Here is a 25982-nt window from a genome sequence, read left to right as displayed (position 1 = left end):
CAGAGCCAGTAGACACGCTTCCAAGTCACGCAAACGCCGATACACAATCGATCGTGTACCTCGCTAAGGGCAGAAGGAAGTTGGTAGTAGTTGGTCAGCAAGCATTCGGTCGTTACGCGTTTGGCTCACCTACCTCCCTCGCAGGTATTGATTAACGAAGCGTACGTACGTTGTTTAGCATTGGCTTGGTTAAAAATACTCCGGTGGGGCGGCGCACCATGGAAATGGTGGCAAAAAAAGAGTTCGACAACACTTTGCCCCCACGCGTGGAATGGAAGTTTTAAGGTTCAAGGTAAAACTCGTCCTGTCAGCTGGTGCACGTCCTGTTCGCCCAAGTGACATTGGTCGAGAGCAGAAAGATGGATGATGGCGCGGCCAATGAGCGGGTATACACGTTTTGGGTTCTTATTTTCACCAGCTACCACCGCTACCACCCCCCCCCCCCCCCGGCCATGCCACAATGTGTGACATGACAATTTAAAAGAACACTCATAAACATCCAACGCGAGCGGTGCGCGATGATCGTGACAGGCCAATTCATTCCGGCGGCGTCGCTCAGCTTTTTTTCTGATGTCACTGTAACGCCCCCGGTCGTGGTGGTGGTGGTGCGCATCTCGAGCGCCTCCTCTGTGTCAATATAACAAATTTTCGCACCGGCTGCACTGCTACCCTTGAGGTGCGGCTGGCGCTGCCGGGCAGGACGGACATGATCGTAAAAATCGAAAACGGCGATCGTGTTGTTATTTTTTCGCGATAGTCAACACATCAGTTGAGCTGGCAGGAACGGAAGGCAAAAGGAAAAAATGAATGGACGAATGGCCGCAACAGCACAACAACGACAACGCACACACGGCCGTCGTCCACACGGTCGGTGGTGGTGGTGGTGGTGGTGGTCGCGGGTTATGTCACACGCCTAGCAAAACCGCGTCCCCGACCCCATGGGGTGGATGAAATTATTTTTGATTTTCCGAGAAACCGTGACCAGTGGCCGGACTGTGACCGACGTGTACGCGTACGCCACAGCGCCACGCCGAGCTGTACGCGCCTGATGCGGGTCAAGAGGTGTTCCCTTTACGATGGATTATGTAGGAAGCGCAACCGGCTCGTAAAGCAGACACATTTCCTAAAGCTCGCCTGTGTAAGTGAAGGGGGTCATTTGTTTGCAATTTAACGTTCCATTATCGGGGCGAAGATGTCATCCGTTATGGTATACGTAACAGGCAAGGGGACACAGACGCACACACGCTGAAACGACCTTAAACTAAGGTGCTAAAAGGCGTAATCGCATGGGTGAATCCGGAATCCGCTTTTTTTACCGTCAGCAACACTGCCTGCCACCCCTCGCGTCCCGGTTGGATAGAAGCTTGAATAGAAGGGCCGATTTGCGTCTGATTGTGAATGCCGCATATTCTTGCTGGGGAGAGGGGGCGGGGGAGGGAGGGGACGCCTGCAGAAGGATGGACGCGATCGCTCACTGTTGATGCACGGTCGGGGGGTTTGGCGAATGTGCGGAGCAACAGCAGTGCGAAATAGGAAGCGCGACGAAATGTGCTGATAACAGGCACTTTTGACTGGTCGTCACCACCGCCACCACCACCACTACGGAAACTAGAACGTCGCTGCTCACATTAGAGGGTAAGGGGATGGTACGGGGTTCAACGTCAAAAGTCCACTCAAACCAAGCGCGGACCTCCTCTACGCCGACTAACTGCCGTTTGATCGGAGTTGTGTGAGCGTGAGTGAGAGAGAGAGAGAGAGAGAGAGAGAGAGAGAGAGAGAGAGAGAGAGAAGAAAAGACAGGCCATTTCGATGTCTTTATTGCAATAAGTGAAAAGAAGTTAGAGCATCGGCTAGGCAAGCGGCGAGTGGGCCCCATCGTATCGTGTCCCCTTGTATACAGAGAAAATTATGTGCAGCCAAGATAGTACTTGAATGGGTTCTTACCTACCACCACACTGTTACCGATTTCAGCGGCAAAAACATACGCTGCCTTTATTTTGACACAGTTTTACTGAAACAGTTCACTAAAATTCAAACGTAAACGTGGGTTCCACAAACAACAACACTAAACTCCCATGCGGGAGGGGTGGTGGTGGTTGCTGAGTTCGTCACAACACTGCGATAACAAACAAACGGTCCCAAAACCGCGATCTTGACCGATAGAAGCACACACCAAACAGACGCTCGCGAAAGGAAAACATCAATCAACCGGAGCCGCAGAGAGCGCGCAACGCACGCGAACCGACCGCCGATAGCAGCAGCGTACGACCCACAGCAAACGTTGCCGGAGGAAGGTTGACGCGGAACGCGGAAGGGGGGAAGTAGTGGGGGTTGATGAAACGACGACCACCACGGTGAGCATATGGCGGGCCTGGCGCGCTTGCTCATCCGCTCGGACTCGAAAAGACTGAAAAGCTTTGGCTTCTGTTGGTGCTGCTGCCTACTACGATACCTTCGCTGCCAACGAGCCAACATGAGCATGAGAGGAAGAGAGAGCCCACGATCGTGAGCGAGCGAGCGAGCGAGAGCGGGAACGCTCGCAAACCACACAACATCAACAATCAGCAGTCGGGCATGTCAACGTGCGCCCTCTGACAGCTGATCGCACGAATATACGCATACCGCGCCGCGCTGAGTCGCGTTGAGTGAGCTAACCCTCTGCCCGATAACAGCAGGGGGAGTGGGGGGGGGGGGGGCGCATATCTCATGCGGGAAGTGAGAGAACCCCACCGGTAGCTTCCTCACCATCTTACCCGTTTTCTCAGCAAGAAATGGGGGATACTTCCCCACTTGCTTCTGAGCCCCACTTGTTCTGCTGCACTGTTACGTTCAATTGATAACAATGGGTCAACGGAGAAAGATATTACAAACCTTGAAGGATGTCCGAAGAAGATGTAAGTTAGCAACACAACAAAAAACGTTTATTTAATCCTTCGTGATGTCCCCCGATCGGCATTAAATACATCTACAGGTCGACCTTCTTCGTTTCCCTGCCACAGACAGGCTGATTTCTAACAGGAGTCACTCCTGTTGGACACGGGGAAATAAATAGATCAATTTGTGTCTGCGAACCACGCGCAGAGCACCACTCGCACCTCCCGCACCACCCTTCTACTGGCGACAGATTTCTGCATGCCGCATGGCATGGCGTGCTTAGAGTGAAGCGGCGACGGGCGGAGGACGGAGAAGGGTGTTAGCAAACTCGCTCAAGTGTCGCGCCGTGTCAGCGGCAGAAGAGCAAAAAGAAGAGCCGGGAGAGGGCAGGATGGAGCAAGCGGCTGATGAGACGACGGTCTATTTTATATACTTTTTTTGCCCTGCCGCTGCCCATTCCCCCCGAGAGAGCCTACTCTTTATCACCCGTCCCCTTTGCTTGCCACCTTCGTGGACTCTCTATCTCCGCTGCTGCTAGGCGACGTGACTCCTCCGTGGTGTGATGGAGAGCTCACAGTGTAGTGTGGTGGTGGCGTTATCGCTAATTTAATTTACGCGCCTGCCGAGGGACAAAACGACGGCTCTCTTTCTCTCTCATTCACTCGCGCTCGTTCTCACTGGCTCTCTATCTCCTTCCCGCAGCTACCATGCAGCTACGTCAGTTTGTCGTGGCCTCGTCGGAACCGAACGCGCTTAATTCAACAGGCAAACTCTGATAAGGGATGTGAGGTTTACAGTCACTGCGATCGAGCTTGGACATTCGAGGAGCACGAGTAGAGATTATTTTACGCTCTTTCTTTCTATCGATTTGAGTATCGAAACAACTTCCCGCTGTTTGTAAAACTAATTTAAATGATATCGCGCCTAAAATCGTATGATTTGCGCGCTTTATTTAGCTTGCTTCTCAAGTCAACGTTGCGAGAGATCGTGATCTCATCATCAAATGAATCGCAAGACGAAGACGGCTTACCCTACTACCTGGTGTTGCTACCGCTGCTATTTGCTTTACTATGCATGTTCACACAAACTCTCAAATCGCTTCTCTTGATTTAAACCCCAAATGCTGATAAAAACGGGGATATACGAGGCTACATCACGAGGCACTAGCGACGCGCTGGTGTGTCACTAAAGCAAACACGCGACGACGACGACGACAATAAACAAAGCGCCTTTTGGAAAAGCGGGTAACCTTAAGCCTGACGTCCGGACGATCGATTCCGATGTGATGAGCATTCCAAAAAACTGCCACCATCTCCTCCTTCTTCCCTTTGATACTCAATGAAGCTCTTTAGCAGGCAGTCAACAAAACTGACAACACATTACGTCCTCGCAGACAGGGCGCGCGTGGTTTTACTGTTTCCTCCCCACCGCCGAAAGGAAGCCGCCTAAGTGCGAAACAAAGCGATAAGTGTTTCCTGCTTGAAAAGTGAACCGTTTGTGTGTTTGGCATTATAAGGCCAGCCTCGCCGGGCTGCAGAGTAACACACAGATGACGAATACTAGGGTCTTACTTTTTGCTCTATTTTGCACACCCGAGCGAGGAGGAGCGTTTTTTGATACAGGGCGCAATTGCTATCGCCTGGAAAATGGTATAGCACGACGCCCTCCTCCCTCTACACGTTCAGCTGCGCTGGAAGGCAACAAAACAGCCACATTGTGTACTTGGGACTCTCTATCTATCGTCAGTGAGGCACCAGCAGTGCGAGAGACAGAGGTCCGAATTTTCGGGTCGCCACGGTTCAATGGCCTGTCTGGACGGGGCTGGAATTAAACCACAACAAAGCGGTTATGCTAGTTGCACGCTCGCTCGCTATCATCAAGGTCAGCAAAGCTCAACGCACATGCGCTTATGAAATATGTTTTGCGCGTGTGTTATGAGAAGAGCCCCAACCAGCCTTCATACTCAGTGGCAATTGAACGTACCTTTAATTTTAGCATCCTTTTTATCGGCTTGTTTAACATCTGGACTGTTTTTTCTGCCAGTAGATTCTGTAATGAGAAAAGGAAACGTAAAATAATGATGAGTACATGTACATGTAACACAATTTTCTGGATCTTAAATGAAAGGGTTTTGATTGAACTGACCTAGTGCATCGGGTCTCCCAGCTCCCTCCCAAGACACAGCCATCTTATCGCTCTTATCGCAGGTATGTACCAACAAACAAAAAGGAAAACCATCGGTAATGTGAGCCAACCCCTGTCGCCCTGATTTCTTTCCCCTTCATTTGAATGGATCACGCGGTTTGGTGCAAATTCCACCAAATTATCAAAATCCTAAAGCAAAAAGGGCAAAAACACCGAAAGCGGACGTGGGGGGGTCGGTCGTCTAAAGGTGTGTCCACACAAATGGAATAATTCCATCACACATCCATCATGATTATTGGTTCATAAAACCAGCACACACACACGCACACAGTTTCGGGAAATCCCCTAAACGATAAAAACGCATTTTACTTCCTTTTTTGCATTGACAGCGTCATCAGCAGTTGGAGGGGGTGGACCCTCATCTTTGGTGTATTCGAATGCGCGAGAGTGAATAATATGGTGAGACCATCCGACGAGTGAGATTAGCGATGAGAAGAACACTGGGTGAGCAAGCGGTTACGCTCGCGATGAGAAGAAAAAAAACAAAAACAGTTCTCACCCCAGCGCGCGCGCGGGGTTCCTCGCCGGCAATTGCGTGGTGCAAGAACGCGTTTGGGATAGCCCCCCAAACAGACGGGGACACACACACACACAAACACACAAACGCTCATAAGCACACGCCTCACAACATGTTTCATCTGCCTGAACCAACTCGCCCCTCTCACGCTACCCACAAAACACCCCAATCGAGTTGGTGGGCGATCATCATCATCATCATGATCAGAAGCGCTCTCATGGCACATTCACAATCGTAAGGTTAATAGGGGGGAAAAAGCGAGCGAGAGAACAAGATGCCCCCATCATTTCAATCCTTACCTCCACTCCACTCCCACCAATCCCGCTCCCTATCACCCCGGGTCGAAATCAACCCCCTCTTCTTCTTCGTCCCGTGCGCGTGTTGTTTGATTTTCCACTCTGTGTGTTGTTTTATATCATTTTTTGCGCTCGCGTTCTCTCCGTTTCATTCGCGCTCTCTCGCTCTCTCTCTCGCAACGCCCGAAACGTCCCGAAGGAATCCCGATGCCGACAAAACCGTCACCACCCACCCCAAAACCTCCCCTCTTGGTGATGATGATGCTGCTGTTGCTGGTGCTGCTGATGATGATGGCGACTGTTTGGCGGCGACCGTTCCGTCGACGACGGTTGGCGACTGCGAGACGACGACGGGCCAAAGAGAATGTGTGTGATCATTTCAGGCCGACCCGGCATCCGTTGCTCCCTCTTCACACCACCGTCCTCCCTCCCTTCATCCTACCAGGCTCAACCCAACACAGTGATCACTTGTCGGGTTTTGTTGTGTTATTTTTTTTGCAGCTGAATTTCTTCCTTCTCTCCCGCAACTTCACCCGCTTGGACGACGGCCTGGACCGACCGACACAGGCTGACCGACCGACCAATCTAGCATCCCATGCTACAGGTCTTTCGCTATCTCTCTCGCCCTCAGCACCCTGCCCACAGCTCCCTGCTCTCCCCTCCCCGGGGGGTTAAACAGTTCTTCTTCTGTCCGCCCCGTGAGTCCCGTGCTTGTACCGTGCGCTGTTCTTGGCAATTGGCGGCTTCTTCCCCGCGGGCGGCCACCAGACATTATCACGATCCTGCTCTGCGCTGTGATTCTGTCCTTTTGATCTGGTGGTCTCGCGCCAGCAAAAAGGTTATTATTAGTATTAGCATTATTATTTATATTATTATGATGGGGCTGCTTTAAAGCGCTTTAATGAATCAGAAGCCGAGCTCTGCGTTTACATCTGCGGCTGCTCGCGTTTCGTGTGATCACCTTTCATTCTCTACGCGGCTTACCAACACAATTGTCAGCAGGTTAAATACCTAAAAGTATAGTGAAATGATCTAACAGTACCGCATCAGCCTGACCACTTTTCTCTCTTCTTTTTAAGCTCATCTAATCTTCTTCCTTTCTTTCGACATATTCCTTTCGCAACCGTAATCGGTGAAAAGTGATCTTTCTCCACATGAAGGGAAAGAAAAACTTCAAAATAATCCTGCAGGTCGCTTCGGAACCGAAGTCGCTTTACCTGACCTCAGCGGAACCAGGGTGCAAGGAAAGATCCTTTATTGTTTCGTGCTTTATCTTAGGTTTATCCTTGACTTTCACGATCTTTCGCCTAAATCGCTCGACTTATCGCACGTGACGATTGGGAAAATGCTAACCTTTTTTAACACAAATCTTTCTAACAGTCAAGAAGTTATAATTTGTACCGCTGAGAAAAGCTTATCGACACATGCACTTGACTCATTCCCATTTTACCTTTATGTCACCAAGGACTGCTACAATCTCCCTTCAATTCCTGACAACTTAAAGCATATCGCTCTCAAATATCGTTATGAAACGCTTTTTTTTTTAAATCGTCCGTTTCATTCAAACAGAGCGCCCCAACATGCAGCTTAAACCCCAAACTGGTTTACTGGTTTGGCAGCCACAACAACAACGCTTTTCGAGAGGTTAAGCATCGTTCGAACCCATAAACATCAATGAAGCAATACACAGTGCACAGCCCGAACGAAAGACAAATTCCTCATCGTGCAGCGAGAAGACCTCTCTGGACGAGAGAACTGGTCCATTACTTTACGACACAAGCGCAAGACAAATAAGTATTTTTTGTGAATGTAAACTGTTCACAAGACTGAAACTTGAGCAAGCGACCGTAACCTGAACTCACGTGAGAGTGGTGTTCGTAAGCAAACGACCACAAAACAAGGAGTCCAAAAAAGGATGCGAAAAAGAACTGATTTCGATGCATGGAGCGGGAGGACGCTGCACCGTGTTGCGGCGAAAGGCGACGAAGTAAATAAAAATCTGCAAAAATGCAAGGTGCACCAGCCACCAGCATGCAACTAGAACTTGTTCTCTCAAAAGTGGGGGGGGGGGGGAGTGTTGGTCTGATGCAAAGCCAGCGAGATCTGTGTGACAGAGAAAAACGGTTTTTTTCTGTAGTTTAAACATGCTTTCAAGGATAATCAATTCATGGCAATACAAGGGGACACACACTGTAACGCTCATAATTCCCGAGCATAATTACTATGCCCCTTCGTCGTTCACGTGTATATGTGCGTTCTCGTTCCCTCATTAACGCAGCATAGTAGGCTGTGTTGCTTTTGTCTCTGTGCGACAGGAAAGGGATTCCAAGCCGGACGAGGTTTTGGTTGTTGTTTTTAACCGAGTTTTCTTACTAGCTGCGCGTTGCTTTCCTTTTCCCTTTTGTCAATGTACAACAAGGCAAGGCCCCGGAGAGCGGCACAACAACAACAGCAGCAGCAACATCAGCCGGACAACAACACATGAGAATATTCGGTAGGATTCCGTGTGAGTGTCTCTCTCTCTCTCCCTCACACACACACTTTCAAATACAATCACATCTCAATGACGCTTCCTTTTCTCACAAGTTCAACCGAAGTAAACCTGCCAGTATCAATTGGAGCACCCCCCCCCCCCCCGACCAAAGCAAAGGGAGGCAACTGGGGAATATCATCCCCCATAGTATTCCCTATCCTGCTCTTACACTCTCACCAGCCAGGGCGATGGAGGAAGCGATAAGAAACCTGCCCAACAGCCAGCCAGCGAGAAGGAGATTCCTTCTCCGGGATGGGTCGTTCGTGCTGCTGTACATGAAGGAAACGGTGGCGGCGGCGAACCGACAGCGGCTAGCAAATTTGATGGTGCGGGAACAGAAGAGCCTTCCTTTCCACGTCCAGCTCCCTCCCTTCCATTCCCTGGCCAAGCGACGACGGGCCGCACATACAAGCAGCAACAAGCATCGGGCGGCCTCCCGCGTGAAAACGGAGATGAGAAATGGATAGAAAAGCGTGAAAATAAACCAGTCGGGAGGGTTGATCGAGAGGGAGAGAGAGAGAGAGAGAGAGCGAAGTGTGGCAGGCGTTGGGATAGGGAGGACAGGCCAGGAAAGGAAGGCCAGAGAAAGACACGCACTCGAAAAACGGCCCCGGGGTCTCCTCCGGCATGATTCGTCTGGGTTTCCGTACCAGTCACGGCACGGCACGGCAGGTTGGCGCCAAAGCAAAGCACAAACACACACACACACACACAGACACACAGGCACGCATGTACACCAACGGCGTATCGATGACCGTGCCGTTTGTGTAAATGAGTGAGAGTGAGAGAGATAGAAGAGGCGTAGAGGGTGAAACATCCCGAAAGTGAGCAGTTTCGTCTCGCTAAAGGCCTAAACAACAAAAACCTCCTCTTCAAAGGTACAAACGCCGCTCACATGTTGATCCCATGCGTCTTCTGGATGTGCCATAAGGGGCTTGGGAGTATCCCGCAAGCCAAAGGGTTCGTCGTCCACACGCACGTAAGTTAAATGGACCTTGGATGGTTGGACGGGACGCTTGCTGAGAAGCAAGACGAAGGCTCTCGCGGGACACACCATCACCTTCCTTTTTACACGTTTTTTTTTCAATCGTGATTTTTCATCCACTGAAATTTTCGTCCAACCCGGGCACCGGTCAACCTTTTCCTTTTTTACGAAACGGTGTGTCCGTGTGTGTGTCCCTGTTCTTTAACTGCGCGAGATGCTGCAAGTTTCTTTTCATTTTTGGGCTTCGTTTCGTCCCATTTCGTCTGATCCCTCTCAGAGGCCACGGGGTCGGGGCGGTGTGGCTCGGGCAGGATGACTCCTTTTACCCAACCTGTGCCGCTTCCCCCGGGACGTTTGGTACGGACGAGATGTGTGCAAAGGCAGTTGCCGCTCCTTCGTATCGAAACAACACCTTTTGCCATTATTTTGAACCATCCCATGCGAAGAGATGCAGACAGTGGACTGAACTGGGACTGGTCTGGAGCACACACTTTGGCAATTTAGGGACGGGACGGGGAGGTCTGGTATCTGGTCATATTTCTTGGTACGTTTGGCGTCCCTGAAGAAAGCCACTTACAAACTCTTTTTTGGACAATCTTACAAGCACTGCATTTGCTTGTGTGCGCAGAGAAGATGAAGGAGATCAAAAAGCGAACGAAAAGGATCATGCCATGGAACCGATCGAGTTTGAGAAAGGATGGAAGATGCATTATAGCAAGTGCAGAATGCGCTTCTGTGTTGTGGTACACGTTTTCTGCTAGCAGTTCTTGCAAATAAAACCGCAAAGCAGAAAACGACTACAAAAACACCAACGAAATGATGTTGCGATCGTGAGAAAATATTCCGCCTCGACTGTAAAATTGAGAATTGAACAGGTTTAGTGCATCCGATCGTTTTTAACGATTTGGTTCATTGTGGTATCAAGGTAAGGACAAAGGTACCGTTACGTGTTATTAAAAGGACACTCGTTTGGTTGATTTGATAACCCATATTCCTATACTGTACACTCCAAAACGATCGGTAGAAACAAAACCATACAACCATGACATGACATATGCGAAGCAGTTTGGAGGAATTCCGCAACCGCTCCTTCGTTGTGGTGCTGTGCACGCCTCAACTGCAAACGGGTATTGGTTGAAAGATATTTTAATCGTTCCAAGCTTCCGTAAAGTTCTCCCACCGTAGGTAAGCCCATGCGGTGTTGTGTCTGCGCGGAGGGGATTGGATCGCGACCGTCGATCGCGTGGGCCACCCCTCGATCTCAACAACAAGCAGCAGCAACAGCACGAACGCCAACAACAACACAGCAGCTGGCATAAGCAATGAAGGCAAAAACAGCGGCAAAAAACACACACACACACACAACACCACGCTCCGTGGGCAATGACGGAATGAATCAGACGCAAAAGGAGGAGGAAAAAATGGAGAAAAGAGTTCACAGAGAGCTAAAAGAGCGTTCAAAACAAACGGAAACGAAAAGGCTTCCCATTCTCCTTTGCCTCTCTACCACCACCACCACCGACAGTGAAAAGTGTCTCCCGAATGCGTCATGAGACCTTCACAGATCCTCCTCCTCCACTCCAACCACTGGGCGCGCTTTCCATCCGCCGCACCCATCCATCGGCGGCTTATCTTCGAAACGGTGGTAGAGGCCATGTTTTTTGTGTGTGTCTCGTTTGTCTTCTCCTTTGCTACGCCATCCCCTCGGGAGAAACAACCCCCTGAGCCGGGGCCCCGTGACCGAACCTGAACCGTGTATCGGGCGTCTCGCTGGCGGGGTTGACACGCCGTAAAGCAACGGGCGAGCGCGCGCTCGCGCACACACACGCGGACATTGTGATCGTACGCGATCGAGTTTTTTGTTGTTGTTTTTGTTTCGTTCGAACGGCAACGGCCCCCGGTCCAAACAGGGTTGTGAGGGGAGGGCAGAAAAAGACGCATGCAGGCGTCAGCAGAACCGACCGAACTGGTTTCCCCCGCTGGTTGGCTGGCTAGCGGCGACGGCGGCGGCTGACGATCGCTGGCTTGGGATCTTCGTACACATCACGAGAATCACCCCAATCACCACACACACATACATAAACGCCTTCATCCTCTACGGTCGAGTGGCCGGGCCGGACCGGACAGGCAAGATAACGGGGCTAAAAAGCAGGGCGGGTATTGCGGGCGGAAATCGGACGGCAGGGCGATTATTCGGCTATCTCGTTTTGTTGTTCCCAGCACCATCCCCACAAGCGTCCCCGTTTTATCCATCGTTGCCAGTCGCCGGTACGTGTTTTTTGGTTTGTTTCGGGAGTTGAACATTTCTCGATGGGCCGCTGTGGCGACAGGTGTGGCGAGACACGACCAAAACGGTCGACCAAAACAGAGGGATCGTCCAACGATCGAACAAACAACAATGAGAAGGAGGGGTCGGGGTCGCAGGGTCCATTTCAAACGGGCGTCTTGATGTACGATCACATTCTCTAGCCCATTAGAGCGTTGATCCTTTTGAATATAGTTGCCACGGTGCCGCCGTTTGGTAGCATTTGGAATTGCGACGACCTTGGGAAAAACACTTCCCGACCAAAAGTAGTAAAAAAACAGTCTATGGCGAGTGAGTTGGAAACAAAATTCGAAGGGATTTATTGCTCATGCAACACGCACAAGACACAACAATATTGAAGCTCCATTAATTTTGGTCCTTCGAACCGGATTATTAACATACGCAATGCGCGCAGTGAGGCAGCCATTACACAACTTTTCTCATTAATCAAACAAAAGGTACCGATGGCCAGAGAGGGCAGGGGCAAATGGACAGTGTACCACGCCACCTTGTCAACTACAGAGAACAACATTATCAAACGTTTGTCCGTTGGACAATGTAATCCATATGTCACCGGGCTGTATATGCGGTGTAGGACAAAATCAATGGCCACGCGCGCACACACAGACACAAACACAAGCGTGGCAAAAATGGCAACTCATCTCCAACCATCACACACTCCCATCATCTCGCACGGGGCCAGATAGCCATCCGGCATACGTAAGTGGTAGGGATGGCTGGAGATTGTCTCATTACTTGGCCCCCCTCCCTCCCGTTGGAACATCATACTGACACTCTGACTCACCAATACTGGCGCTGGGTGGGAGGATTGAGCCATACTTTTTCACTGTCACTGTCACCCCGTCATCGCCGCCTCAGCCACAGTTGAATGATGATAAACTTTATCTCTGCGACCGTTTTCCACCATTCTCTGCTCGCCCCCCCTCCCCCCCCCCTTTTGTTGAACACGGGGGAAGGAGATTCCCATTCGTATCACGGTCGGTACGGGTGCTCCAGGGCTCTTCCAGGGTGGAACTTCCCAGAAGTTGGAGAACGTCCACCAGCCCGGGCCCTTCTCCCGCGTTGGAGGGAGTAGTCTCGTCCCCTACTAAAGCTGGATTTTCTGCAACCGCATGCCTTTGCATCGTCATTGTTGAGACCGATACCGAATTGGTCCGCAAAGGAACGGAAGCAACAAAAAGCGATCCACAAGCGACACAGTCAGAGACAGACTACTGACAGACGTGTAGTGGTGTCGGCAAGCGTGTCTGTATGCACAGCGTATATTACGGTTAGTGGTCGGCTTCCGCCATTGCTTACACAGCTTTTGATACCGATGGCCCGAGAGGCCGGGACCAACCGCCCAGCAAACCCTCCGCCTGCTTTGCAATCTCCCCTCCCACCCTGGAGGCGCACGAGAGGTTCGAACAGAGCTCCAACTGAGGACAGCAAAGAATATGTACAGCGGGAGCGCAATAGGACGCGCGTCTGTTTCTCTCGGCAGTATCAACAGGTTCGACTCTTTTGCGTCATTTATCGTGCTCTCTCTCTCTAGATCTCTAGATCTCTCTCTCTAGCTATCAACTCTTGTGTGGAGCTCGAAGGGTAGTTTCTGTCCTTTGAAGTACTTTTTTGTTCGAATGGTACTCGCTTCTGCATCTGTTGCTTGAGAGATGTATCGAGTTTGAATGCTCAAAACACTCGGAAATAGGACCAATCATTCTAAAACTGTCTCGCGAACATTTCTTGCAATCAATCAGGAGCCCCCCCACCCCAGAATCTTCTGCACTTAGGTCACACACTCACAAAACAACCTTTGCTACACGCCTTAAAGTGCGTCATTTCAAGCTAAATACCTCGCAATGGCGCAATTTGGGGCAAAAACATGAGCACTGTTAGCAAAAACGGAGCGCTGCCGTACTGTGAGGTGCTGGAGACCTTCCCGCCCGCCAGGCTACGGTTTGATCGCCGCTAATTCTAGCACCTTTTTTCCCGGTGGACAGAGTCATCAAACCCAACCACCACGAAAAGCTGATGTTTACGTCATACGAAAATCGTGCCTTTACAATCAAACACAAAAACTCGTCGATGGCGGACAAACGGCACCAACGGCGTGAAAATGAAGACGTCTTGGACCACGCACTGGGCAACCATTATCACAAATTAGTTTCAATTTCAAGCGTGTGATAAACAAAAAGAGCGAACGATACCGTACCCCACCTTCAGCTCAGCGCACATTCGACTCGGTTGGTCGTCGCCATCGTTCCCGATTTTAAAAAGACCATCAAAACAAACCCACGAAAGAGAAGATGGTCATACCATCGCGTCCATCCAGGGGGAGAATGCTGCGGGTGGTTGTTCTTTGGCGACATGGTGGCGGGCAACCCCAAAAAACTGAGCCGCCCGTTCCACAACCGACCAGCAGATACAGAGAGACAAACCACACGCACATGCTCTCCGGTAAGAAGCAACCAAACTTCGACAAATAAAAAGCCGATGCCGGGGGACGCCCGCTCTCCACAGCGCACAATTTCCAGTCACAAAATTGTTACTCAAAGTGGAAAAGCGGCTGGGGAGAGGGGATGGCATACCCCCAGTATTCCCCATCCCCTAGAGTATACGCAAGGTTGAGTTGAGAAATTATGAAACACGTGTACGCAAGGCGGCCGAAAAGTATACAACAGACGCACAGAGTGAGAGAGAGAGAGAGAGAGAGAGAGTGCGCGCGTGTAATGGAGGTGAAGATTTAAAGGCGAAAAATACAAAGCATCCCATTGCCGCCCGGTTGCCCGGATGGAGGAGGTGAGGTGGGCGGGTGGTGAAGAAAACCCGGACCCACAGCACGCCGCCACCGCGCAACAAAAACAACGACGGAAAAGGTCATCCCCCGAGATCCCCGCGAGAGTGCGCGCACAAGAAACGCGGATAGAACAGAAGAACACCGATCGCGCTTGGCACCGATCATGGCAGAACACAGCAGGGCTGGAGCAGGAGGAGCCGGTGGGCGAGGAAGGAACGTGTGGGCCACTTACATTGCGTCTTACGGTATGTGCACAGAGAGGGAGAAAGAGATGCAAAAGACCATTCTTAGGGAGAAGAAACCACACACACACACACGCGCGCGCGCGCGCGAACACATACCAGACCGGATAAACGGTGCACACGATCTCACACGCAAATGATCGAGCGCGCGCAGTGAGATCGTGCGAAGAAACCGCGGCGCGTTCAAGTATCGGAGAAGCCGCCGCCATCTAGTCGCCGGTGAGACGGAACGACGGAGAGAGCGGTTCCGTCGCGAGTTGGAATGAATGTCGTCGCGCACGTCACGAGGAAACTCCCTTTTCGTCCGGGGGTGGATCGGGTTGGCGATAAAAGAAGAAGGAGGAGGAGGAGGAGGAGTGGGAACAAGCCAAAGGAAACCCCAACGAATGAACGAACGAACGGACGGGACGGGACGGAATGAAACGAAACGAAACGAATGCGCCATACACACAAGCGCGCACGCATCAACACTCACAGACCGGTTTTATGTTAAACGACCGGTGTAAGAGAGTGTGACCGGGTGCCTCTACTCACCCTCACTCACCCCCGGGACACCCCCCCCCCTCTCACACGATGCGTGTTGGTGAAGGGTTGAACGGATCGTTTCACGCAACACACACCAGAGCCTCGGCCGTTCGCAGCGCTTCAAACCCAACGCAACGTGTTTCAAATCACTCACCCCGCCGCCAGCGGACTTTATACACTGGCGAAAATAAAAATTGCGTACCACAAAGCACACACACACACACTAACCTTCTTGGCATTTTTTACCGGGGGGGGGCGGAGGAAAACGGACAGAACGAAGTATTGAGAGCAAGGTGCCAACAAAAACGTGATCTTGAGGATGTGCGCGCCGCCCCAAACCGCAAAGAGAGGAGGAAGGATAATGGTGATAATAATGGCGAATGTAAAAGGGAGGGGGTGAATCGGTACGGAGCAGGAGCAGAGGATTTATAATCTTCGTAATGCATACAACAAGCAGTGTGTTTGTGTATATTGTGCAAGATTAGACACACACGCGCAGTGAAGCGCTCCTTGGCTCCTTGGGGTGAATTATTCAAAAACATTAGCACAATCAAAACATTCAAATGAATCGTATAGAGAAAGGAGAGCGAGTAAAGGAATCGTCTGACTCATAGTTTATTAAAGTCGCCTTCATTCCAACGAACGGCGGAAAATCGGGGAAATAGGTAGCGAGAAGGAATGAGAATAAAACGGAACCGGTTGCTTCACAGTGTGGACAAAGCGGCAGCGGCAGCGGCGGCGTCGGCTCCAGGCTGGTTTGGTGTGGTTCGCCCGCTTCCGGTCCAGCGAGTGTGTGTGTGTGCGTGTGTGTGTGCGTGTGATGCGTTCAACCTGTTCCACGCAGTGCATGCCGCATCATCATCATCATCATCATCATCATCATCATCTCCGGTGCCCCCCTCAATTGCTCTTTCAACTGGCCACGAAAGTGGCGATCAAAGAGACAGCGTAAAATACGTTTACCACACTGCACCACTGACTTTGGCGTGTCCCGACGCCCGTCTTCTTCCTTCCTCTCTCGGCGTTTCTCGCTCACCTCCCCCATCCATATCGACTATGACGCATAGAAGGGTATTGGAGGATAAATAAATAAATATGATTCATCATCTCACCCTCGCAGTGGTACGGTCTCTTTTACCTTTTTTGTTTCGAAAAAGGGAGTCCGCCCGAGTCGTAATGATTCATTTACAGTTCGTTACGTGTTGCAGCAGCATATTGCACTTGGTTTGCATATTTTGATCATCGGGGGTTTTTTTACTGCGCCGGTTAGCCCTTTTCTTTTCAAGAGGTACATTTAAAAGTAAAGACATCACACAGTTACGGTTCGAAAATACTTACTGCTTATGACAACTGTCACAACAGCTAAATGACAGGTATGACCATTGCTACAAGTTACAAGTTGACAGAGTCGCAGCATAATGCTCACCTTTATGCAATAAATCTCCACGCCCCACCCAGCGGCGATCTCTATTCAACTGTATAATTATGCCTTACATTCAAATCACCCCGGAAGCCCCCCGGAACAAAATGCAAACGCTCAATTCACACCTTCCGATTGTTTGCTTCCTTCCTATGCCGCTGCCAGTTCTTCGGCCAGTTCTAGCCATGTTAGGGAAATACTGCGAGAAAAAATGGAAACTCACTTCCCATGGAAATGCCACAATTAAAAGTAGCTTCCAGAATCGGAAAGAGAGAGAGAGAGAGAGCGATTGGATTTGGAGGAAAAAGAAAAACTAAGAAAAAATACAATAATAAATGGATTGGAACCACGTTTTGGGCCAGTTTTGTCGGCGCTCGCATTCCAATAGGTTCGGCAATTAACCTGACTCCCCCTCTTTGGTAAGATAAAAATAGCCAATCTTCTCCGCTTTCCTAGCAAGACAGGGCCGGACATTTCTTCTCAAGGCCACACCAGTGCGCGCCCTCTGTGAGTGCAGATTCGCATTTCTTCAAATTCCATCCCGCGACACGGTTTGATGCACCCAGAAAGGTTTGATCTACATCTGCACAATCAACACACCAGCAGGTGGGGCTGGAATTTGATGGGACGGGACGGTGTATGGGATAACAGAGGAAGGGCAACGAAAAGGGCGTCATCATCTTGCTGCTCTCGATGGGAAGATGTTTTTGGGAGTTTTTGACATCTTACTGACGAATTGGGACACAAAATCGAGGTTTATTTCCATCCTCGTCCTTGCTTGGTGCTAACCACTAAAATAAAAGGCAAGAAGACGATCAAACAGATTCCATTAATCTGCTCTCTCGCTCTCTCTCTTTCCCTAAACGCTCCTTATAATGAGGTTGGCGTTGGAACCTTTCCAAGCAACGTTTCCAAAAAATCCCTCCCCAGCACAGAGCGGTGGATAAACGTACAAAGAAACATCATCACCACCCTAGCGGCCGGAATCGTTCTGCGCTCTAACGGTAGGTAAAGCCGAAAGGCGGTTTGTGTTGCTTCCGTCCTGTGTGGCGTCCTTTTCTTCTGCTACTTCTTCCTTTTCGCTTGTTACAGTTCACCGAGCTTCCGCTGCTAAACCCACGCGCCAAAAGCGCCGAAAACGGTTCGCCAAGGGCCACCACGTTTGGGTGGTTTGGGTGATATGGGGCTACCTTTGCGCAATCGCTGACGCCATCGGAAGAAGCACAAAAACAAGGAACACCGCCAACAACACATCCACAGCATCCACATTCGGGATGCAGGAAAATCCCTCCCCAAGCGCACCCACACTACGGAGAAAAGCCTCCGCGTAGTGAGGCTTTCTTGTGATGACGCACCACTTACTTCCTGCCTGTCTGCCTGCCTGCCTGCCGGTTACAGGGGGATTTCCTCTGTCTACAGCTCTGGGTTGTAAGGCGTAGCGTTCCGAGTAGGACGATAAAACCCTACCCAATCTGCTCTGTACGGGGAGAGATTGGGCTGATTGTGTGGGGCGCTTTCGGAAAGGAGGAGTCCTGCCCCAAATCTCGCTCCCTTCACTTGCCGTTGGAACAAAGTCACTGTTCCAAAGACCATACCTACTCACACACACACTCAAGGGAAAGCGGCATGAAACGTGACCAACGCCACTCTCCGGGATCGAGATGAATACCCACGATTTTCTATTACGGAATCCTCTCATTTTGTTCTTATTAATATGCACGGCTTTGGAGGGTTGAAAAATGCGCTGTGGTGAAATTTCCCTCGCAACAATAGAATGCTCCTCGGCGTTCCATTATTAAGCGAAGGTAGCTGGTACGTGGTACTAGCATTATGTATCAAACTTACTGAAAAGGATGTAAGTTTGCAACAGTTTTGCATTATTGCAATTGGTTTCATTTCCGTTGGCCCTGACAAAGCTGTCGCTTTACATACTAACAAGTAAGGATGGTTACATCCATCTAATCGCGTAGGAAGGAAGAAGGCCACACCCATTTTAGCGATTTAATGTTGTTGTTTTTTTCTAGAAGTCTTCGTTTGGGAGAAGTACTCCCCAATCTCTGGGAGGATATTGTAACGACGCCAACAAATGATCCTACTTCCATACACTCTTGCGTCTTCGTTGTGTCTTTTGTGGCATTAGTAAATGAGCAAGAGCAAGAACAAAACCTGTGTCCCACCCGAGGAAAAAACGCACCTTTTGGATGTACTAACTTCAGACCGTGGGACCAGCCAGGCCCACCACAACACAGCTCCGACCAACCAAACCGATGAACCGACGGAGGACGCAGCGACACGCCAGGGGAATCTCTACTTGGTTTGCAACATTCTCCGTACATCACCCTGTTGCTCATCGCTTCGCCAAACATTCTTCCTCTCCCGCACATCCTCCCCTACGCACCCCCAACTAAGTAAATGGAGTGGTGGTGTTGCAGATAGCTCACCGTAATCTCGCAAAACGTTGACGTCTTCGTCGTTTGGTTCGTTCGTTCGTTCGTTCGTTCGTTTGCTGGTGCGCGCCCCGCATGGTCGACGTTGAGTCGCCCTGGTGTCATGATTTATTTTTGTCCGAGGCTCGAGCACGTTCGCACGACGATACGACAGGAGGCATACCAATGGGCCAGATGGAAGGTTTTGTAGGAGACGGGGAGGTGGTGAATGGGAGGAGATAGCGCGCCAGCGGGTTTGGCTGAAGACGGAGCGGAAGACGGCAAGGCAAAACCAAACACCAATGCAAACGCAACTCGTCGAAAACTCGTCGCGACGGCAACGGCATGTGTGGCGTGCTCCGTTGCTTTGGTGTAGAAATGTAGAAAACGAGGCAGCCTTTGGCCTCTACGATGTGCGCGCGAGAACGAGAGAGAGAGAGAGAGAGAGAGAGAGAGAGAGAGAGAGAGAGGGCCGAGAACGTGAGTCAAGCAAGCAGAGAGAGGGAGAGAGAGAGAAATCATGAAATGCCTAAGGACGCACCCATACACCCACGACGACGTGTCCCTTGGCTGCATCGTAACTGACCCGGCAAAGAGACAGGCGCGGGAAAGGCCTGTGGTGTCCTTTTTTGCCTCGTCGTGCGACACTTTCTTTGGCTTCCCTCCTACAAACACTCACACACACACACACACCCAGCACACATACAGACTTTTGTTTCGAGAAAGCTGCAAGAAGGGCCAGAAAGTTTCGGGCCAGGGTTTCGGTGTGTGTTTAAGGGTGTCCTCCCTATTTTCCACTTCCACCTCACCCCCTTTGTAACATGTCGACCGTAAACAACAGCGTGAGCAAGTGAACAGAGTGGTGCGCTCCGACAGTTTTCCAACTCACTTACTCACACTCTCACGCGCGCCGCTACCGCCTTCTCTCTCTCTCTCTCTCACACGCAGCACAACTCAGGCTTCCCCCTTGGGCCAGACATTTAGTGTTTGCTTGTGTGCCGATGTCTGTCCCTATCTATGCTTTCGTGTGGCTGTGTGAGTGTTGTGTGATGTTATGACGCTTCACTCTTTCCCTCCGCATTACGTAAGGGGGATTCCCATACTATGAAAAATAACGGCATACCCGGCAAAAACAGAGCGCGCGCGGCAAGGGCTCGACAACGACAACGACGACGACGCCGTCTCAGATCGCCCTCTTGTTGCTTCCCTTTTTTATTGTTGCGGATGTTTGCTAATGAGGTTGAGGAGGACGAAATGGGTGGCGATTGGGGGTGGGGGGGCATGAGAATGGGATTTGAACCGATAGGACATTACCACCACACCTCTTACCAGGAAAGGGGGAGGTTGGGGGGTTCTCTATCCTCTAGGTTTGGATTCGCGCCAGGGTGAAAAAGGCAGGCGTTTGAACCGTGCAGCCACACAAAGACCATTTTTGATGGAAATACAGAGCAGAGTAAGGTTTATCTCAAACCTAAAAACTGCATGGGATGGAGGAATAAGTGTCGTCATGTTTAAGGAATTTTAATATATTTTCTTAACCGTTATCCGTTAACCTTCCTAGTAGGCATTACAGATTCTATACAATCATGATCGTGTGCAAACAAACTCTAATCCATCTTGAACTTCAATTCAAAGCGTTTCAAAAGGAACAGGGTGTTATTTCCTCTCTCTCATTGGATGGGATTCAATACCACGTCTATCAGTGTACAACACGCGTTCGCTAGCAATGCACCACCAGGAACTGTGACGGACGGCGTGATAAAATCTAATCATATTGTGCTTGCTATTGTATATTTTCTTAGTTGTATCAATTTCTGCATGCTTTTAGCAACAATTTTTTGCAAGCCCACCACTCTTCCTACAGAACCACCCGCGATGCGTGCGATGCTCCTCGGAAACTCTCAAAACCTTTCTTCCTTCACGCTTGTCACGGCTCATCAGCTTTGCCAAAAACTCTACATCTATTTCCATTTACCCGTCTGCCCTCTTTAGCATACACACACACACACATATGTTGGTCCGTCACGCATCCTTATTATTAGAATCGATCCCGCGAAGGAAGGAAACCGGTACGGCACAAAACACGCCAAACTCGGGATGTTCATTTTTCGACACATGATATTTGGCGCCAACGCACACACAAAACCCAGACGGAGGAGTGTGCAGAAGAAGAAGAGGGAAAAATAGAGTGAAGAAGGCGAGGGACGAGTTTCTCGAATATCGGAGTTCCACTTGAACCACACACACACACACGCGCAGCAGGGATTCCCCCGGGTTATCCTTGGTCCCGATTCATTCCTCGTTCTGCTACCCCGGCGCCAGTGCAGTTGCTCAGTACCCCTCGGCACACATCCCAAAAAGGCACCAAGGACGAATGTCCTTTTTACGATCCGTGGAACACCTCCGAGCGGTCTGGCCTGGGTGAAGCTTATTTGCCTATCGAAGGCTACCCACACAGACACACACACACACACACACACACACACACACACACACACACACACACACACACACACACACACACACACACACACACACACACACACATGTCCTGCGAGGTGAGCATGTACCGTTCAACCTTCCTGATCGATAGGACGACATTATTTCCTGCACGAAAACCCCCGGAACGAAACAGGGGACACACCGACCCGGTTTGTGTTAAATTGTTTCGGCAGAAATTATACTAGTGATGGGGGGGCTTTGGGTGGGAGGCGAGGCTGGTAGCTATTTTTCGTGCCTTTCGCTTGAAAGCAGTCCGCGTGCAGCTCGTGACTCGTTTGCACCTGCAGCCAGTGCAACCTGCACCACCACGCCACAACCACGCCACCGTCCAAACCCACATTCTCAAGCACAAGAATCGCGATGAAGCGGGTGTTCGGACGATATTCGGTTGCATACTCCCAAGTGTGTGTGTATGTGCGCCGAGTTGTAGTACGCTTTTCCTCTCTGTTTGCCCCACTCTCTCGCTACGCTAGCGTTCGTTTTGGGCAAATTTTCTTTAAATAGACATCTAATAAAAGCGCTTGCTTATAAGTTGAGGTACGAGTTCGATTTTTCTCCCGCTTTTGGGGTGGTGGCGGTGGCCAGAACGCCGATGCTAAAACCGATGTGATGCCCTTCACTCCCACTCACGCCGAAACATTCCAAAGCCATTGCCTGTCGACGCAACCCCGAGGTGCACACACCCTGCTGTCTGGTCCCAACCTCGGTCGGAATGTCCATACCGAAGACGACGACGAAGACGAAGACGATCGGTGCGCGGTTGATGTGGCAAAACTGCTGTTTTGTTGGGGGGCCGAAGTGGTGCCCCTCGGCGGACGATATTTCCGCCCAACTGGCGGGGGGTGACCAGTTTTACCTAACGGCGGAACACCGATGGGTCATTCGGTGGTGAGTCCGCGAAAATAGATTTGTAAATGTACGAATTTTCTCCCCCCCCCCCCCTTCCCCCTCCCCTCAACTTCCCACCGCGAATGGGATTTTCCTCGTGAAAGTCAGTGTGCGGAGTCCACTGTTGGCGCGAGTGTTGCTAACGTGCGCCTGCTGCGATCGGTCACAAAAAGGACGACAAAGTGCTTGCTGATGATGAGACAGATGACCGAGTGGAATCGCACAGGCGGCAGCAGAAAGTAGTTGTAGACGATATTTTAAGCCCTGTAAGCCCGTGTTCGACCGTCGTCTCTCGAAGGGTTGCGAAGAGTGAGCGGGGAGGGCTGTGTGGTGGTCACCTGATTGGAATGTGGCCTGCAGAACGTCCGTCCAACGTCACCATCGCAACGAGCAGAGATTCTGTGCCGCGGCAAGCAGGCGATGTCGGCGGGCTCTTGCTCTCGACCATCTTTGCCAGCAGCAGTTGTTGTCGATTGTCGATGGCTCTTATCAGTAAACGCAAGTTCGCTTTAATGCGCGAGAAGCTTCTCCGGGGCCCGATTCTATGCTAAGTTGGCTGGGTGTTGTAATATTGCATTTGTGCGGAATTTTCCATCCTATCTATTGCCATGCGAGTCATCGCCACGGTAGCAGCAAAAAAAACCAAAACACAGCAAGTGTCTGAGAGGTTGAAAGTGGCGCTTGGTCAAGGATTCTCCTTTCCGTTCAATACCTGGAGCATCTCGAACATTGGAATGGTCTACCCCTTTTGTGCTGTATGACACATTAAACTGGTTCAGTGGGAGGAAGCATACTTTAAGCAGAAATCTATTACAATTGCTATTCTACCTTGTACCTGAATTATTAGGTCCTTCCCTATTCTACCTGCCAGTACTGATACATGTGCACCTAAGCCGCTGTAAATATGCTACAATAAACAGGTGCTATCGTAGGGAACGCCAAAAAAAAGAAGCAAAGCCATAACTCCTGGTCACGGCACCAGCAATCTCGCCCGATTGATCACTTAAACTGAACCGAGTGGGATTCCCCCGGATTGATCACTTACTTGCTTTGCCCGATCCTTTCTTGCGGCCCATCTTGATGATTGCTGCGCCTGGTTACGCCGTGTCCTCGCCACCCCGTTGCACTTGTTTGCCCGTTGCACATGCACTCGTCGCTTTCAACTCGTTGGGATGCTTATGGCGCGATGTGTGTGGGTTTTGGCCACCTCTAAAGCATAAAAACAAATTCACCTGCTGCTTCTGAGCCTGCTGCTATGTTGTACGGCGCTGCTGCTCGTGTTGCACTTTCTACAGCCCAAGCATGTGGACGACGCTGCTTTCCTTCTCACTTGACACGAAGAACTCTGCACCGAAACACACGCGCGTACATAGGCGCACAGACACACACACACGCAACCGATAGGAACTTGAGATTAGAACGGCGAGCGAAATATTATATATCTCGTATTATTTTAGCTTTTGTGCCTTCCGAATATCTGAACTGAAAAACAACTCCCCACCGAGGTAAATCTTCTTTCAGCACATGCTCTTACGCTTCTTCTTTTTGGCACGCTCGCTGGGGCGAATCACTACTTCCGGCTGTAATTATCAAAAACTACCCGCTGAAAAAGCTCGCATATTCAAACACCAGGCCACCAACCACACGGTACTTCGCACTCGCAATATACACCCCCTTAAATTCGCCCTCTCTCGCTCTCGCTCTCTCTCTTTCTGAACTACGCGATATGTTTCGTTTGTTATTCTGCTCTCGCTCACACTGATTCTGCCCCGTCTCGAACAAGAACGCTGGATGATTTCGCTATTCGAGTGATTCTTCGCTATTGTTTATCTTCTCACTTGTTTTCTCACTTGTTCCAATACAAAAAAAATAACCCGCGCGTTCTCTGCACCGGGGAAATGCGTACCCCTCTTTTTCCACGCGGAAGACCGTTTTCCAGCACCAGCACCACTCACACACGGGGGAGGGTGCGCGCGCGGGCGGCGACTGCACACACACAAGTCTGACGAGACGCGCACGGCAAACGCACACACTGCGGACGGCCGGGGGAAAACTGATTCCCTGCTCCAGCTCAAAGTGTTCGCGGAGCCTAGACACACACGGAACGGGTCGTCCGCAAACGGCTCCGTCCCACAAGTAAGTGCGCCATCTTTTTCCGTGAGAGAGCAGCTCGAGCGCGCTTGCTGCGACTTCGTGTGTGCACCCGCGAAAGCCGAAGTGTGCCCGCACCGGCCCAACTGTTGAGCGTGAAAGAGATGGCGCTCGCCTGGCGGTGAGTGAGCGTGAGCGTAAACCCCTAGCGCTTGCTTGGATGCTTATCTTTGTCAGTTTGGTTGTGAGGAAAAGAATTGTTTTCGAGGGGAAATTTTATACCCAAATACAGTGCAAACGATTTTACTTCATTAAACACGCAAGGAAGCGCCTTTTAATGAAACAAATATCATCCAAACTCTTTATGTTTCAACAATTTTATATTACATTCCTGTAAAGTGTATAACCAGCCAAGTTTTCTCTCCCAAATCCTCTCACCATCTCGCTCAGCTCTCAGAGCAACTGCGAATCATTCCGATGAAATGCTGGATGGTACGGTGGAATAAAAACAGCGTAGCGGAGACCAGGAGAGGCTGCGAGATTGTATTATTCAAATGCTAACCGATCACATTTCAGCAAAGATAAATTCTTTATTGAGGGAAAAATCTGGAGAGGCCAAGGACTTGTGCTTTTCAATCGACACTGGAAACATATCTTATATACACAAAAAAAAGTCTCAAATTTAACGGTGCAGTCGGCAAATACGAGAATAATTTACGCATGGCAAGTCCCAAAGCACAAAAACATTCCCAATTTCATGCAAAGTTCCTGCAACGTTCAAATCGATCCCAATCCCAGAACTGCACCCCGGTACGTATAAACACAGCACCGCGCGCTCGGTCAACAAATTACTGCAGTTTGTGAGCTCGCGAACGCTCCCAATCGATGCGGGTTTCCCTCGCTGGCGAGCGTTTTTGAAAGGGGTTGTGAGGATTCAAGATGACCGCCAGCCAATGGTGGATGGTGTGCGACTGTGATGTTGGACAAATTTAAATGGCAAAAAAAAATCATTTACACTCCACCACTTCCTTACCCTCCACCTCATCGATCCAACGAGCTTCTACATTTCATGTGTGTTTCACGTATGCATATACATCTTCGCTCTGCCGTCTCTCTTGCTCGTACACGATTTTTCTCTGTGATCGGGTAAAGCCGGTGCTTAATGTATTATTATTCCGTGCCGTTTCTGTGAGGCCATTCACATCCCAAGTGGGAAAGGAGGGCACCAAAGTACACTTCAAAACGAGCACTGTAGGCGAGTAAAGGACAGGTAGAGAAAATGAGCGAGAAGCAACGATTTTTTAACGTCAAAAGCCCTCCCCATGTTGTACGGGCGCGATGCGCTGAAATCGTTGTGTTGTCAAGTCGTCGCT

At 50.4% G+C, this 25982-nt stretch overlaps 1 protein-coding gene across 4 annotated transcripts in view; it reads right to left on the bottom strand.

Moving 5' to 3' along the window:
- The window catches only part of LOC121594411, a 43958-nt gene extending 19191 nt beyond the window's left edge, over nucleotides 1-24767 (bottom strand). The window contains exons 1-2 of one of the 4 annotated variants that reach the window (XM_041917615.1): nucleotides 23564-24767; nucleotides 4858-4923 (exon numbers count right to left, since the gene is read on the bottom strand). In XM_041917615.1, coding sequence (XP_041773549.1) covers nucleotides 4858-4923; nucleotides 23564-23594 — 97 coding nt within the window. In that variant the 5' untranslated portion in view covers nucleotides 23595-24767. Of the gene's footprint in view, nucleotides 1-1944; nucleotides 2417-4857; nucleotides 4924-5019; nucleotides 5121-23563 lie in introns of those variants that run through there. The other 3 variants (XM_041917614.1, XM_041917616.1, XM_041917617.1) reach the window with 3 other exon arrangements.
- Between the last annotated feature and the right edge of the window lie 1215 nt (nucleotides 24768-25982).

This window comes from Anopheles merus, chromosome 2L (assembly GCF_017562075.2).
Source record: "Anopheles merus strain MAF chromosome 2L, AmerM5.1, whole genome shotgun sequence".
NCBI lineage: Eukaryota > Metazoa > Arthropoda > Insecta > Diptera > Culicidae > Anopheles > Anopheles merus.
This window is presented reverse-complemented; position numbering and strand designations above follow the sequence as displayed.